General features: G+C 54.9%; 2 protein-coding genes across 2 annotated transcripts in view; one reads left to right on the top strand and one right to left on the bottom strand.

Moving 5' to 3' along the window:
* Window positions 1-3,586: 3,586 nt before the first annotated feature.
* TIMM17A (translocase of inner mitochondrial membrane 17A) lies at window positions 3,587-11,175 on the bottom strand. The gene is made up of 6 exons (XM_016130779.2): window positions 11,076-11,175; window positions 8,776-8,875; window positions 8,593-8,656; window positions 5,726-5,854; window positions 4,975-5,085; window positions 3,587-3,721 (listed from the first exon to the last, which is right to left on the bottom strand). Exons 1-6 carry the CDS (start codon window positions 11,099-11,101, stop codon window positions 3,651-3,653), a joined length of 501 nt encoding a protein of 166 aa, XP_015986265.1. The 5' UTR covers window positions 11,102-11,175; the 3' UTR covers window positions 3,587-3,650.
* Window positions 10,895-13,232, top strand: part of LMOD1 (leiomodin 1) — a 21,223-nt gene continuing 18,885 nt past the window's right edge. The window contains exon 1 of the mRNA XM_036235519.1: window positions 10,895-12,245. The gene's annotated coding sequence lies outside the window, so the exon portion shown is untranslated. The remainder of the gene's footprint in view (window positions 12,246-13,232) is intronic.

The raw sequence follows: 13,232 nt of genomic DNA, 5'->3' as shown, positions 1-13,232 counted from the left end.
TCTTAGGAACAAAGAAACAAAAAAGATCACTTGCAAAAGAATGACAAGTGGAAATTGGACCAAGAGTGGACCGACCTCTTGCTGGCAACTGAAGCCAGAAGACACCATCTTCGAAACAATGAAAAAAACCCCATCGACTTAGAATTGCATATTCAGCTAAACTATTATTCAAGAATGAGGGCTATATAGATTTTTAAGTAACAAAAATTGAGTGTTTACCACCAACAGACTCCCACTAAAGAAATTCTAAAGGAATTACTTCAAGAAGGAAAATCATCACAGGACCGAACGAGATGCAAAAAGGAACAGTGAGCAAAACAGTGAGGGATGAGCTGCCAGACACCCCCCAGGGCCAGCCCCCCAATTCAGAATCCCCTGGTGCATGCAGCAACACCGCGGCTGACGGACGCCAGCTCACAGCCCTGGAGGTAGAGGCACCCCACTTGGGAGCACAGGGAAGGCCTGACACTCACGGTCTGGCACAATGAGGGTGACGCCTCCCTCACAGCAAAGAGCAGCAACGCTGCTGTCCCCAGAGGGAAAGGGACAACGAAAAGGAAGACTTCAGACCACCCTACGCTGATCAGTTTGACGACACAGATGAAACAGATCGAGTCTTTAAAAGACAAACTGCAGCTCACCCAAGAAGAAATAGTTGTCTAGGAAGTACTACAGCACTAACTGCATTCCTTTGTCTTCGGAGTGTCCTAACTACAGGGCGCACATCGGCAACAATGTAACTTTTACCCACAAACCGCAAGCCCTCAAATAACATTTTGCTACACTTCATTCTGTTACAGCACTGACCAGAGAAAATAATTTTGCTCCTGTGGGGGGCCACCTGCTGCGTGGCATCTGCACATGCTCCCCAGCTCGGCTGGATTCCTGGGGCCCCTGGGTTCCTCCTACATCCCAAAGAGGTGCACGTGAGGTGACTGGGTGTGTCTGTACCGTGCCGGTGGGAGCAGGTGGGTCCCTGCCAGCATCCTGAGCCGCTGGGAGAGGCTCCGGCCTGTGACTGGGAACTGGAGTAAGCAAGTTGGAAAATCACGACCTTCCTTGATTTTATTCACTCTCTTAAATGTACATATAACTCGCATTTATTTCAGTATTTAATATTAAAAGTGTTTTGGGCCTTTATTTAGAAGTTTGCTGACGTTTGTGAGCGTAAAAGGCACAGGAACTGGAAGAGCCGAAACAGCTCAGAGGGACAGAGCGGGGGACTCCGCCCCATCTCTAGGCTTCCTCCCAAGCCGCTGCGTGATGCCAGGGCAAGGCAGATTCGCAGACCAACGGGGCAGAACAGAGCGCCCAGGAGACCCACACAACTAACTCCTGACAAAGACTCAGAAAACACTTGCAAATCGCATGTCTAGCAAAGGACTTGTATCCATACACACAGAACCCTCAAGACAAAGAAGAAGCAACACACGTGAAGGGTCTGAGCAAATGCTTTATCAGAAACGGCAGGACGGCCGGGGAACACAAGGTGCCGCTCAGCACCACGGGTCGTGAGAGACGCAGACGCCAACCCCGAGATGCCGCCGCGCACCTGCCGCGCACCTACGGATCGCTGAACCGAAGGACAAGAGCAAATGCGGCCTCGCCCCGCGCCGCGAGCGCGCAGAGCGGCCTCCTCCGAGATGAAACACAGGCCGCCGGCCCCCCCCCCCCGCCCCCGCACGACCGGTGAGGCCCAGGTCCGCCAGGGAAACGCGAAACTCGGCAAGCGAATGTTCACAGCTGCTGCATTCGTAACCGCCCCAAACTGGCAACAGCCCCGTGCGCTGCAGCTGGCGGAGGGACGCGCAACGGGGCACAGAGCGGCACGCCCACGCGGCACGCCGCAGCGCCGCGGGAAACCGGGCCACGACCGCCCGAAGGTGGGAACCTCAGGCAGGAAGCAGCGGGAGCTGCCGTGGGGGAGGGAACGGGAGGAGGGGCAGGCTGTGAACGCCGGGGGTGGCGTCCCTGTCCCGTGTCTGACTGCTGCTGGAGGCCTGTCTGTGTCTGTCGGTCCAGACCTGCACGCCACGGTGAATTACACCGAATGCAGACTTCTTGACGCTCGACCAGGACACAGAACGCGGGAACGCACACGCAGTCCATGACCCACTGTGCCGCGCCGCTCACGCCCGCGCACACGACCGCACTCATGACCACACTCACGCTCACGACCGCACACACGACCGCGCTCACAATCGTGCTCACGACCGCGCACACGACCACGCTCACGACCGCACTCACGCTCACGACCGCACACACGACCGCGCTGACTGAAGGCGAGGGGAGGGGCCCGGGCAGCCGTGGGCACGGTCTGGGGGAGCGCCCTCGCCAGGGGACCTGTCTCGGAGGTGCGTCTAGCAGTTCTGCACCCCTCTTACGTTTCACTAGAACTGGACAAGTGAGCAGGTCATCACAGATAACGGAAGCCAGGTTTCTGCTGTTCCAGGTAAGGAGGGAGCTGGCGAGACCGAACCCTGTGGACCTGGGGGGGCTCACGGGCTTTGTTTCACGCGCAGATTCTGAAATGTGTCAGAAGCTACGCCCAGGTCAGTGCCTTACGTGGATTTCATAGCCTTCTCCGCAGAAAGGGGAAAGCAATGGCAGCCCGACCAGGGGCCCAGGGCTCCCGGGAGCAGGGTGGAGCCAGGGCTTGGCCAGGGAAGAGGGAAGACGGGAGCCTGGGGCATCTCCCAGCCCAAGGAGACAGGCAGCGCTGAAACACAAAAACCAAAGAGCAGGCGTGGAAGGGACGGACGAGAGCCAGGCGGAAGGGCTCCCCGTGGCCACAGGCGCGCGGCCTGAGCAGGAGGCGGCGGCGGCGCTGGGTTACAGCCCGAGGTAGAGCAGATGCCCAGAATCCACACGTTCCAACAGTGAGGCGTTCGATCCCGCAAGGCCGATCCATGTCCCAGGCCCACGGACCGCCAGCCGCCTCCTTTATGAAGACGGGCCCCAAGTGATGTGCGGCACGTGGAAAACAGCGTGCGCTGTACTTTTGAGCAGCGATGAACAGCAAACTGCCAGCGCTAGGAGGGCCCCCGGAAACGCTGGGAGGCGGCTGTTTTTTGGGGGGCGGGGCGGTCTCAGAGCCTGCCGGCCTCACGCCAGGAAACAGCGCGTCTCCCTTTCACACAGCGGCAGGTGCGCCGCCTCAGCCCTCGGCCGCGAGGCCATCCCCGTGCCGGCCCCCGACAGCGCCCTGCGGGCCGGGAGGGCGTGGCTGCGGGATGCGTGGTTCTCAACATGCTCTGCGTTTTCCAAGTGCTCGGAGTCTACAGACGGTCGTGAAAGAAGCAGGAGCGAGTTCCAGGAGTCTTTTATTGTTTGACTAGCAGGATACACAGACCCAGGCAGAGACGTCCCCGAGGAGACGACGGCTGCGCCTCACAGCCGTCTGCCCTCCGGTCCCGTCTTCTAAGCACTTAGCATGTTTTCTTTTAAAGACACGGGACAGGCACTTGCATCGCGAGTGCAATCCACGTGTGAATAAATAAACGGATTATCTTGTAACCCTCCTCCGTGATCCTTTAAATAGAAAAAGTGCTAAATGTCTCTCTGTGGCACACGTGGCCACAGATGTCCCACCTACGGCTTAAAACAGACTGTAACTTGGCGCTCCGCGGCCTCTCCCCGCCGAGGAAGCCCTACTGATACTGTCGATAGTCTCCGAAGGGCGAGGGCGGCAACTGGGACGGGTCTTCGGCAAACTGGGGACCTGCGGTTGGGAGACAGAAGAGCTTTACAAAGCGCCCGAATGGCCCGTGGGCAGGACCAAGTCTGCAGGGAGAACGCCCGCCCGCCCGCCCGGAGAAGACGACGCGCTGCCTCGGAGCAGCACCCCGAGTCTCCCCGCAGACCCCCAGTTCCCAGGGCGGCACCAGCGAGTCTGGCGACAAAGCTGACCGCCCCCCACGCCCGGCACCGGGGGTCTGTCCAAGCAGGGGCAGCTCAGGCATTTAAAGCCACGGCCGCAACAAGCCACCAGGTGGACACGCGCCTCCTGACGCGGTTTCCAGGAGCCATTTAAAATGACTCTCACGAGGCTTACGTGCCTTCGTACCCAGGTCACCCCGCCGACAAGCAACAGGAAAAGCGTTGGACCAGTTCTCAGAGACTGGCTCTCACGCTACATGCCTCAGGGAGCCAAGAAAAGTGGGGGCCGCGACCTAGCTCGATGCCAAATCCCTTCCAAGACCCCAAAACACCTCCCCACAGGCCTCTGCTGTGTTACGACCCGCCCAGAGGTCAAGTCCGTCTCTCCCAGAGCCCTGTGGCCTCCTCCTGCTTCTCACCGGCATCAAGGCGTTTCCCATGGAGACGACTGAGTTTTCTCAGTCACGGGGACTGCACGAGGTGACGGCTGAGCAGGCGTGACGACACAGGGACCCCTCGAGCCCACACGAGTTATACGCCGGCTCCTCAGGACCACTCTCCCTGAGAGCCCCACAGCGACCCTCCCGAGCATGGCCCACCCCACCACTCCATTTCACTTTCGTCAGAGCAAGCAGCACAGTGAAGCTGCCTCGTGTGTGTGCTCCTGGGCTGGCCCGTCTTCCCTCCGGCAGGGGAGTCCTCCCCGCCGCTATGCCCCAGCACCCAGGACAGTGACCGGCACCTACAGGGGTAGTGACAGGCTGCCGATGGACGACTGTTCTCGTTGGACATTTGCAAGCACCTCTAAAGGGACCCGTGCTTCCTTAGAGTAAGTGACCAGTGCTGACAAACCCGCGAACTGCGAGGGCAGGCCACCACCGCCGCCGGTCCAGCTACTGTGGACAGCACGGCCACTGCGCCCACGTCCGGCTTTTCAAAGCGAGTCAGAGCCCACGGTCGCAACCCCCCGGCACACGGCATGGCGACCCGTAGCGCAGTCACACGCACCGCATTCAGCTCACAAAACTCTCTCTTCACGCACCAGGAACTGTTCCAAGTGTCCAAGGTGTGGCATTGAGCAGAAAGGGGACTCACCACTGGGGAACTGTGCAGAGGCGAATCTCGTCAACAAGATGCCGGCTCCTTCGATCAAAGCCAGGAGGATGCCCCCCATCGCGGCCGACCCGACCATGGCCACCGGTCCATCTGGGGACATCGGCAAGAGAGTGCTTTAATGTGAGACACGGCACCGAGCCATCCACACGGCCAGGCTACCCCACCTGCAAACCCTCTCTCAGTGGCTGAAACCAGGGGTCAGCAAACCACAGCCCTGGCTCGGATCTGGCTCACTGCCTGGTTACGTAAGTAAGTTTCATCGGAACAGCCACACACGCATTCTGGCACTGCCTGCGGCTCCCAGCAACGACGGCAGAGCCAGATCACTGGAATGAAGACCTCACGGCCCACAGAGCCTAAAATATTTACCGCCTGGCCCTTTACGGAACGTTTGCCATCTGCTGGCCTAAAGCACTGAGCCCAGACAGCGTCTGGGCTGCTCTGGTCCCAAAGACTGTGCTCATTACCATAACAACCCCGTGAGGCCGGGACAGGCATTAACTCCAGCGCACTGATGGGAAAACTACGGCACGGGGGGCTGGCAGTCAGCGCCGCGAGGCCCTCGTGTCCTCAAACCCTCCCGCAGACAGACCCTCTCGCTTCTTCCCCCCAATCACAGTCACGTCACACCAAACCAAACGGTGCTGCCTCACGCGTCCCAGACGTCGCCAAGCTGAGGCAGACGCGGTCCCCAAGCGGCCCCACCCCAGAGTGTCTGACCAGCACTTACTTCTCGCCGCCAGGATGGCCCCCGTTAGGGCCCCACTGGTGATGGAGTTCCAGGGGTCTTCCTTCCCCCGGACCTGGACCATACTGCAGTCGATCGTGGAAAACAGGCCGCCCCAAACTGCAAAGCTGCCTGTTGTGTTTGAAAACAAACAACACAAATTTCACCTTTTCATCTTACATTTAAAATGCCGCCGTAAAAACTAAGCCTGCGCAACAACACTCATCACATTCTCAAAAGTCTCACACCCCGAATACATCCAACGCAAGTTTAATATGTGACAGACGAACAGAAGTCAGAACACTCATCTTCTTAACAAAGCTCAGGTTGTGTTACATCGGCTGGAAAATGGGCAGCGGCCCAGAGCCTGACAGACACTCGCGGCCTGCGCCCTGCTCGCCGCCCGGCCACCGCTGCTTCCTCCGCTCCGTGTCCGAGCGTCCGCGCCACACAAACAACGGGAGTGCAAGAGAAGTCCCGCTTTCTGGAATATGCTCCAGCTGCAAGGCCATTCAAGCCAACGTGGCAAATGAAGGACACAAAGAATTACAGAGCACCGAGGGGGCAGAAATGATTGTCCTCTCTTTCCCACCTTTCATTCCTCAAGCATGAAACTAAAACAACCCTCAATCAGATGAGTTTGCTCTTAAAATAAACTCCCTAAACGCAGTGACAACCTGTAAAATCAGAAACGAACGGCCACCACATCCGAGCGCACACGACCCAGAGGCAACACCGACTGTCGGCACCTCCGGCGTCAGGACAGGTGACCACTTTCTTTGTGCTTTTCCCGTTTTCCAGGCTTCTGAAATGAATGCATGTGACTTCGCACCGCGTGAAAAGTTGTCACAGTTATTAACATTAAAGAAAGAAGAAAAACTGCATGGAGGAGCCCCGGCCACCTCGGCCTTTGCCCTCGGAAACCTCGAAGTGCGTGGAGATGGCAGTGAGCCGGGTGCCACCAGCACCCGATCCGGACTCCGCCAGGCGCCTCTTCCAGGGCACACTGTCAACGACTCCGAGAAGTCGTCTCAGCAGAGGTGGAGTATGAGCCCCCTCACTTTAGGGCCAATACTAGACACCACGTACCACACAAAAATAAACGAGTTTTAACTCAGTGTCCTGTGCCCTGGCAGAGGGACGGTGCCCAGGGATGTCCGAATTCCTTCACTGAGTTCCTCAGAGACTCTCCCACCCCCTCACAAGAGCCTGGCTCTCCCCTCGCCCGAGACCAATGGCCAGAGCAAGCCGTGACTCCTGACGACAGTGGAGACTCAGTCCACACAGGAGGGCAGCCCGGCGCGGGGAGCCAGAGCAGGGTGAAAAGGGACCACAAGGAAGGACAGCCTGGCGCGGGCGGGGAGGTCAGTGTGGTCACGTGGGCAGGCCCGGCACGGGGTGTCACGTGACAAGGCAGAAGCACGACAGCTGGGGGTGTGAACTGGAAGTGGAGCCGCAAGTTCGTCTGTGCCGTGTGTGGCTGGTGCGTGCTCGTGTTACGCGGACGTTCCCAGCTCTGACAAGAAGGCCTGGGACGTGCCACACCCACCGGTGACAGTGCACTCAGTGCCCGGACGCCAGTCTCAATGAAAAGGCACCAGGTCTCCTGGGAGAAGTGGCTGACTCTACGGCTAGGGCAGGGAAGGCACGAGAAGAGCCTGCACTATCTTGTTCCAAAATGGCACGAAGTGCTTGAAGAGTAATGGGGACATGTCAAAAGCATATCTTTCCCCTACAAAAATATAAGACTCTTCAGCACACAGCCGTGACTCCTGCAGGTGGCCCGTCTCCGCATCTACCTGGAGGCAGGGCTCACCGCATGGAACCCAAATGTCATCCGAGTATTCCGAGACATCATGAAGACTTCTCAGCTTCCCTTAAAAAGGTGGATCTCACGGATTAGACATAAATGACCCCAATTCACTCATACTGTAACACCCTGCTTTTAAAAATAAACTTTTAATCTCAGAACAGCTTTAGAAAGTAGTGAAAGTAGCATAGAGGGTTCCCGCACCCAGTGTCCCCAATCCCTAACATCAGCACGGAGCGTTTGTCACTGTTATGACCCAATATGGGTACCTGACTAACTGAAGTCCACGCTTGACTCAGACTCCCTTAGTTTTTATGCTCCTCTCTGTCCCAGGACGCCGCATTACACTTACTCGTCGTGTCCCCGTAGGCTTCCCTTGGCTCTGAGGGTTACCTGGTGGTTCTTTTCTTATTCCCTGAAAACGTCTATGTGATAGAAGCGGCCTCTCGAAAAACGCGTAAAACCTTGTAAAAATCTGTGTAACTTCTGCATACCTGGGAGGTTCAGGGTCTGCTGTATCCTTTACTACTACTTATCGTTCTAGAACAACATGGTAACCATTAAAACAAAGTAAGCCACTACCACGTTCCACGATGTACAATTATTTCAGAGGAAAGAAAAGATACCATCACTTCAACCCTCAGAGCCTCGATTTCCTCATCTGTAACATGGAGCTGCTCACTTGTTTTTCTCATGAAACCTCAATCCTTCACATCACATTCTCTTGGACTTTATGTTACCCCAGGACCTAGCGCTCCTGACTCGTACAAACCTGAGCTTTAAACACACTGTCTTCCTGTTGGATAAGAGGAAAAAATGAAACAAAAGCAAAGTGCCACTGAGCGTTTGAAGGACAGAGAGAGTTTCAAATGGACGCGACAATTCAAGTTAATTTCTAAATAAACCAAGAATCAAGCAGAACCTACAGAGATATTCATTTGTAATAAACTGAGTTTGACCTAAAAGCAGAAACTGGCATAATCTAGAAAAGAAAAAAACAGAGCTTCATCTCCAAATAAACAGGACGAGCCCGGAGCACAGAGAAGTTCTATTGCCATACCTCCCAAGTGTGGAGCCCTGGTCTTAATGGCCGTCAAACTTCCTCGCAGTCTGTGGTTCACGCCCTATAAAAAAGCAACCAGGACACATTAGAAGTGCGATGCGTCCCAACTCACTGACGGACCATCAGGGATAGGAGCAGATCTGGGTTCTGATGATAAAGCAAGACCAGTCACCCACTCACCACTGGAGAATTGCGAAAGCCCTTGATTGCTTGAAAGATGCCGCCACCTATGGTGCCCATGGCGAAGGCGCCACCGCAGTCATCCACAATGCGCCAGGGGCTACGAACAGGGGAAAAAGATGACTGCAGTTCTCATTCACAAACCATAAAACCTTTGCTAACATAGTAAGGGATGCGGCAGAGCCCGATGCAGGGCCCTCTGCAACCAATAAACAGCTGTCCATGAAATCCAAAGATAAAGAGTCGTGAACAAATCCGTATCTATTCAGCCCTAAGTCACCTAAGCTAGAAGGGATGGAACTGGCTTTAACTCTGCACCGTCAGTAACCCTTTACTCCTTCAGTTACCAATTAAGCGGGACACTGGGCAAAAGTGAATAAACAAGTATGTAAAAAACTGCACTGTCTCCGAGAATGTTGCTTCGGCCCCCTACAGATCAAGGCAAGCTTTCCAGCTGCAGTAAAATTTAAAGCTGAACCCAAAGGATGAAGACCCAACAGGTGCAGAGGAAGACAAAATTGTCAAAGTTCAAAATTCTTTCAGGGTTTATTGAGTTCAAGTTACCATTTGGAACTTTAGTTTGTATCGTCGGGAGAATAAAACTAGTAATCTAGCAATCTATCTTATAAAAAAATCTGTAAATAGTTAAAGTATTTGTAACCCACCATAAGTAAAAGATTCTTTTCTTAATCTACTGTCAAGTGTTAAATGTTATGTGCCTATGTGCAATTTACCTGCTCAAGTAAACCTGTAAATTCAGTGTATAGACGCTACTGGAGAATTTGAATAATGAGTAATTTCTGACTTTGCCAAACAGGAATACAAAGCCATACAGGCAAAACACCACATCCTTTGCAAGCAATAGAACACATGATACTCATGCAGCAGATATTCCAATTACCAGCCGGATGCTCTGGGGCCTTGCTACCCCAGGCATGCTTCTGTGGTCCTAAAAGCAAAATCAGCAACACCTGAGAATGTACTAGAACTAAAAACTCTTAGGCCACACTGAAGACTTACTGAATCAGTCTACAGTTTAACGCAATCCACAGGTGACCTGAGTTTAAGAAGCAGTGCTGAGACACTAAAGAGGATTAGGAAATTTTCTTTAAAAAGGTAGAACAGGAAGAGGAAAGACCCAGGAGAATGAATTAGTGACTCCCTCTGAGTGATGGGTAACTTTAAAAGATCTACCCTAAATTATCTTAAAATTAGTTGGAGCTGAAATAAACGCATTACAAAACCAGTGTGTGTGTGTGTGGGGGGGGGGGGGGACAGCAGGATTCAGAGCAGAGAGCAGCCAGAGTACATAATCCAAGAGAGTACATCCAAAACAAAGGCAAGATGGCAGTTTCTGAACAAAGTCCGGCTAAAATCAAAATGTTCCTGCCAGGGAAGTGATGGGCTACATGAAGAGTTGAAGCCAGAATCTAACAGAATGTAAATACAGACCACAGAAAGCCAATAACTAACAGCAACAAGATTACAAGTTATTTTTTTTTTTAAAGTGTGAACCACCTGTTAAAAAGTTAAATTAAATTCCTAATATTTTAAAATTCTGGGCACTCTGACGACTTGAAGACATCTCGGTTCCTGCTCTTACACAATAAAACAGGTAACTAATCCAAATAACAAGATCTGATTTTTCACTTATGACCCCAGAAAACTTAAACTTAAGCAACGTGAGACCTCACAACAATAATGCCCCTTTATAATGATCTTTTCATGCGCCCGATTTATTCACACTTTTATTCCTTGAACTTAACAAAATGCTGAGCAGAGCCCTTACTAAATCCTGAACGAATCAAAGAATTCCTGTTCATGGCTTTTCAAAGAACATATGCTACTCTCTTTTTCATTTTCCAGATAACTTTTGACCGCTTTCTCCTCCAAGTGAGAATCCCAAGCACGAAAACGAGGCCCCTGCCTATAGGAGCTCTTCCAGCCCCTTTGGGTATAATCTATGTTCTACTCATTTGAAATGCTTGGCCCTGTGGACACGTATCAAGATATGAAGATTGCTTCGAGAATGGCACCCCCTGGGAGGCGTGACTTCCCTTCCTTGACGCGGGAGTTGAGCAAAGCAAAAGGCAGGGACGCGTTTAAGGTCACCTCAGCGAGCAGAGAGTACGATTATTGACCCGGCACAAGGTCGGCTGGGCCCGGGTGTGGGCGGCCCGGCCGAAAGGCAGCTCCAGCCCGCGCCGCCCATGGTTACCACGCCCGCGCAGTTAACCTCGGGATCCTGGACAGAGAAGAGCGAAGGGTAGGAGCAGGGCGAGGACGCTGGTCAAACTCACCAGGGCTCTCGGGCATACTCCTCCATTTTGACTTCAGCTCGCAAGCGACGCCGGGAGAGCGGGGGCGGGGCCTGACCCGGAAGCGGAAGTTGACCCGCCGGAGGCTATTAAAATCTGTGGGGATTGGCTCACCGCTTCCTCCCGCAGCCAATGGCAGCTCTGAATCGGGGGCAACGCGAGACTGACCCCGCCCCGGTCCTGCAGGCTACAGGTCCGACTGCAGCCCGCGACTAGGATTTCCGGTTCCCTGCCACCGGTGTCCTGGGGGCCTGAGAGAAACCTGGGGCTCTTCGGCTCGAGTTCGCAGCCTTTCCAAATACGTTTCCTCTTTTGAGTACTTGGCTGCCGGCTCTGAATTAATGTCACCCCGTTCGACATGATTTGTGAAGCTCCGAGCGACGACACGTAGCCCTTAGGGCAACAGTGGCTTCTTGGTCGTTCAGTCACAGAGCCTGGAATGTAGACGATGCTCCACAAATGCGGGCAATGTGCCGGGACCCTGGACTGGAGGGACAGCGACAACAGAGTCGCCCTCCAAATGGTCCCCAGAGGACGTGAGGGGTGTTCAGCCAAGGGGAGAGGAGACTGCAGGGTGGGGACCAGGGGCCCCTTAGGCGGACGGTCCACGAGCCTCAGTCAGATGGCGGCTGTGAACCCGTCTCTTGTTCATGCTGCACTTTTGAGACTGACAGGTACACGCTGACCCGTGAACAGCAAAGGGGTCAGGGGCGCGACCCCCGCCGCGCAGTGGGAAATCCGGGTGTAACTTGTGACTCCCTAAGAACGTATCTGGTAGCCGTGCTCCCCGAAGCCTTACGGATAACGTCTGTACTGGGCGAACGCATGCGCTGTGTGCCATATGTGCTACACCTGCGTGACCCCGAGAAAAGAAAGCGTCATCAGGAGAGTCGTGAGGACGAGAAAGCGCGTCAACTGTCCAGGCTGTGTTTATTTGCGCCAGGGGTTCGCATCGCCTCTTGCAAACACGGTGATCGGTGCCTACCACAATGTCATCTTGTAGGGACGTGCCAGAGAAACCACAAGCGAGTGATAGAGCCAAGAATGCGGCTTTCCAGCCCGCCCTGCCCGGGGAGGACGAGGAAGGGACCTTTCAGAATCTGTTGCACCTGACGCAGGGTTCTTCCACTCTAGAGGTTCCTGGACCTCTGGGTATGTTGAGCTCCATTGAGCCAGAGGCCCTGAGGGCCTCCAGAGCTCCCCGTCCCAGAAAAACACGGGACGAGTAAGGCTCGTCCCACACCCGGCTCTTGGGTTTGGGGTTCTGGTCTGCAGCGGGGGCCTGTTTGGTGGGCAGAGGGGTTGTAGCCTGGCGGGCGGAGCCGGGGAGGCCATCTGTCGCCTCTTTTCTGCCCTCTTCCCCTCCCCTTGCTGCCCCGGCCTTGTCGCCGAGCCCTGTGCATGTCTGCTTACCTCAGGAGGCCGGGCCAGGCCGGAGGTCGGTTCTGGAGACAGTCGGCTGCTCCAGGAAGGAACCGGAGTGACTCTGCACTGCGAGCTCACAGCCCTGTGCAGAAGCCCTTCTTCTCTTCTCTAGCTGGGGACTTTCAGGTCCTCACTCTCCACTTCCTGTGGCTCAGAGAGGTTAAGTAACGTACTCAAGGCCACGCAGCTCAGAACTGGGCTCGTGTCATTTGACTCCATTATCTGCTACTCTGTACTTACCAATATTCCTGCAAATGTGACAGTCTTGGGGCCACTCAGCCCAGCTGAGAACCACCCTGAGCGCTGGTTGCATTCAGTCTGGTTCCCAACCCCCCCCCCCCACGTGCTGTGTGTTAGGCAGAATGTGGGGTCTCTTCCCTCTCCCACCCCCCTAGCACAGCAGCACTGGTTTGTCTCTGGGGAACGGGCTGTGCTGGCATCCCTGGACACCCAAGATGAATCAGTTTCCTGTGGAGGAGGGTCCAGAGACTGGATGACCGTGTCCCTAAGGAGTGGGGCGGGGGCGGTGCTCCCTCGTCGCAGGGCTGGGGGAGGCTGTGTTCCTGGGCGCCGGGCTTCCCAGCTGCGACACCCCTAAAGGTCTGCAGGTGGTTGTGGGGAGCCCTGAGGCTTCAGACTGGGTCCCACCAGCAGGGCCTGCCGCCTCGAGCCAGGGGACATGAGACAGAGAAGATACGGGGTTACATGCATGTG

Source organism: Rousettus aegyptiacus, unplaced genomic scaffold (assembly GCF_014176215.1).
Source record: "Rousettus aegyptiacus isolate mRouAeg1 unplaced genomic scaffold, mRouAeg1.p scaffold_m13_p_18, whole genome shotgun sequence".
In the NCBI taxonomy this organism is placed as follows: Eukaryota; Metazoa; Chordata; class Mammalia; order Chiroptera; family Pteropodidae; genus Rousettus; species Rousettus aegyptiacus.
The sequence above is the reverse complement of the archived record's forward strand: the minus strand, read 5'-3'. Positions and strand labels throughout refer to the sequence as shown.

Coding starts and splice junctions, on each gene's coding strand:
- TIMM17A (XM_016130779.2), bottom strand. CDS start 11,101: ATGGAGGAGTATGCCCGAGAGCCCTG. Junction 8,657..8,775: donor GCTTTCGCAATTCTCCAGTG/GTGAGTGGGTGA, acceptor GCTTTTTTATAG/GGCGTGAACCACAGACTGCG. Junction 3,722..4,974: donor CTCTGCACAGTTCCCCAGTG/GTGAGTCCCCTT, acceptor TCCCAACCGCAG/GTCCCCAGTTTGCCGAAGAC.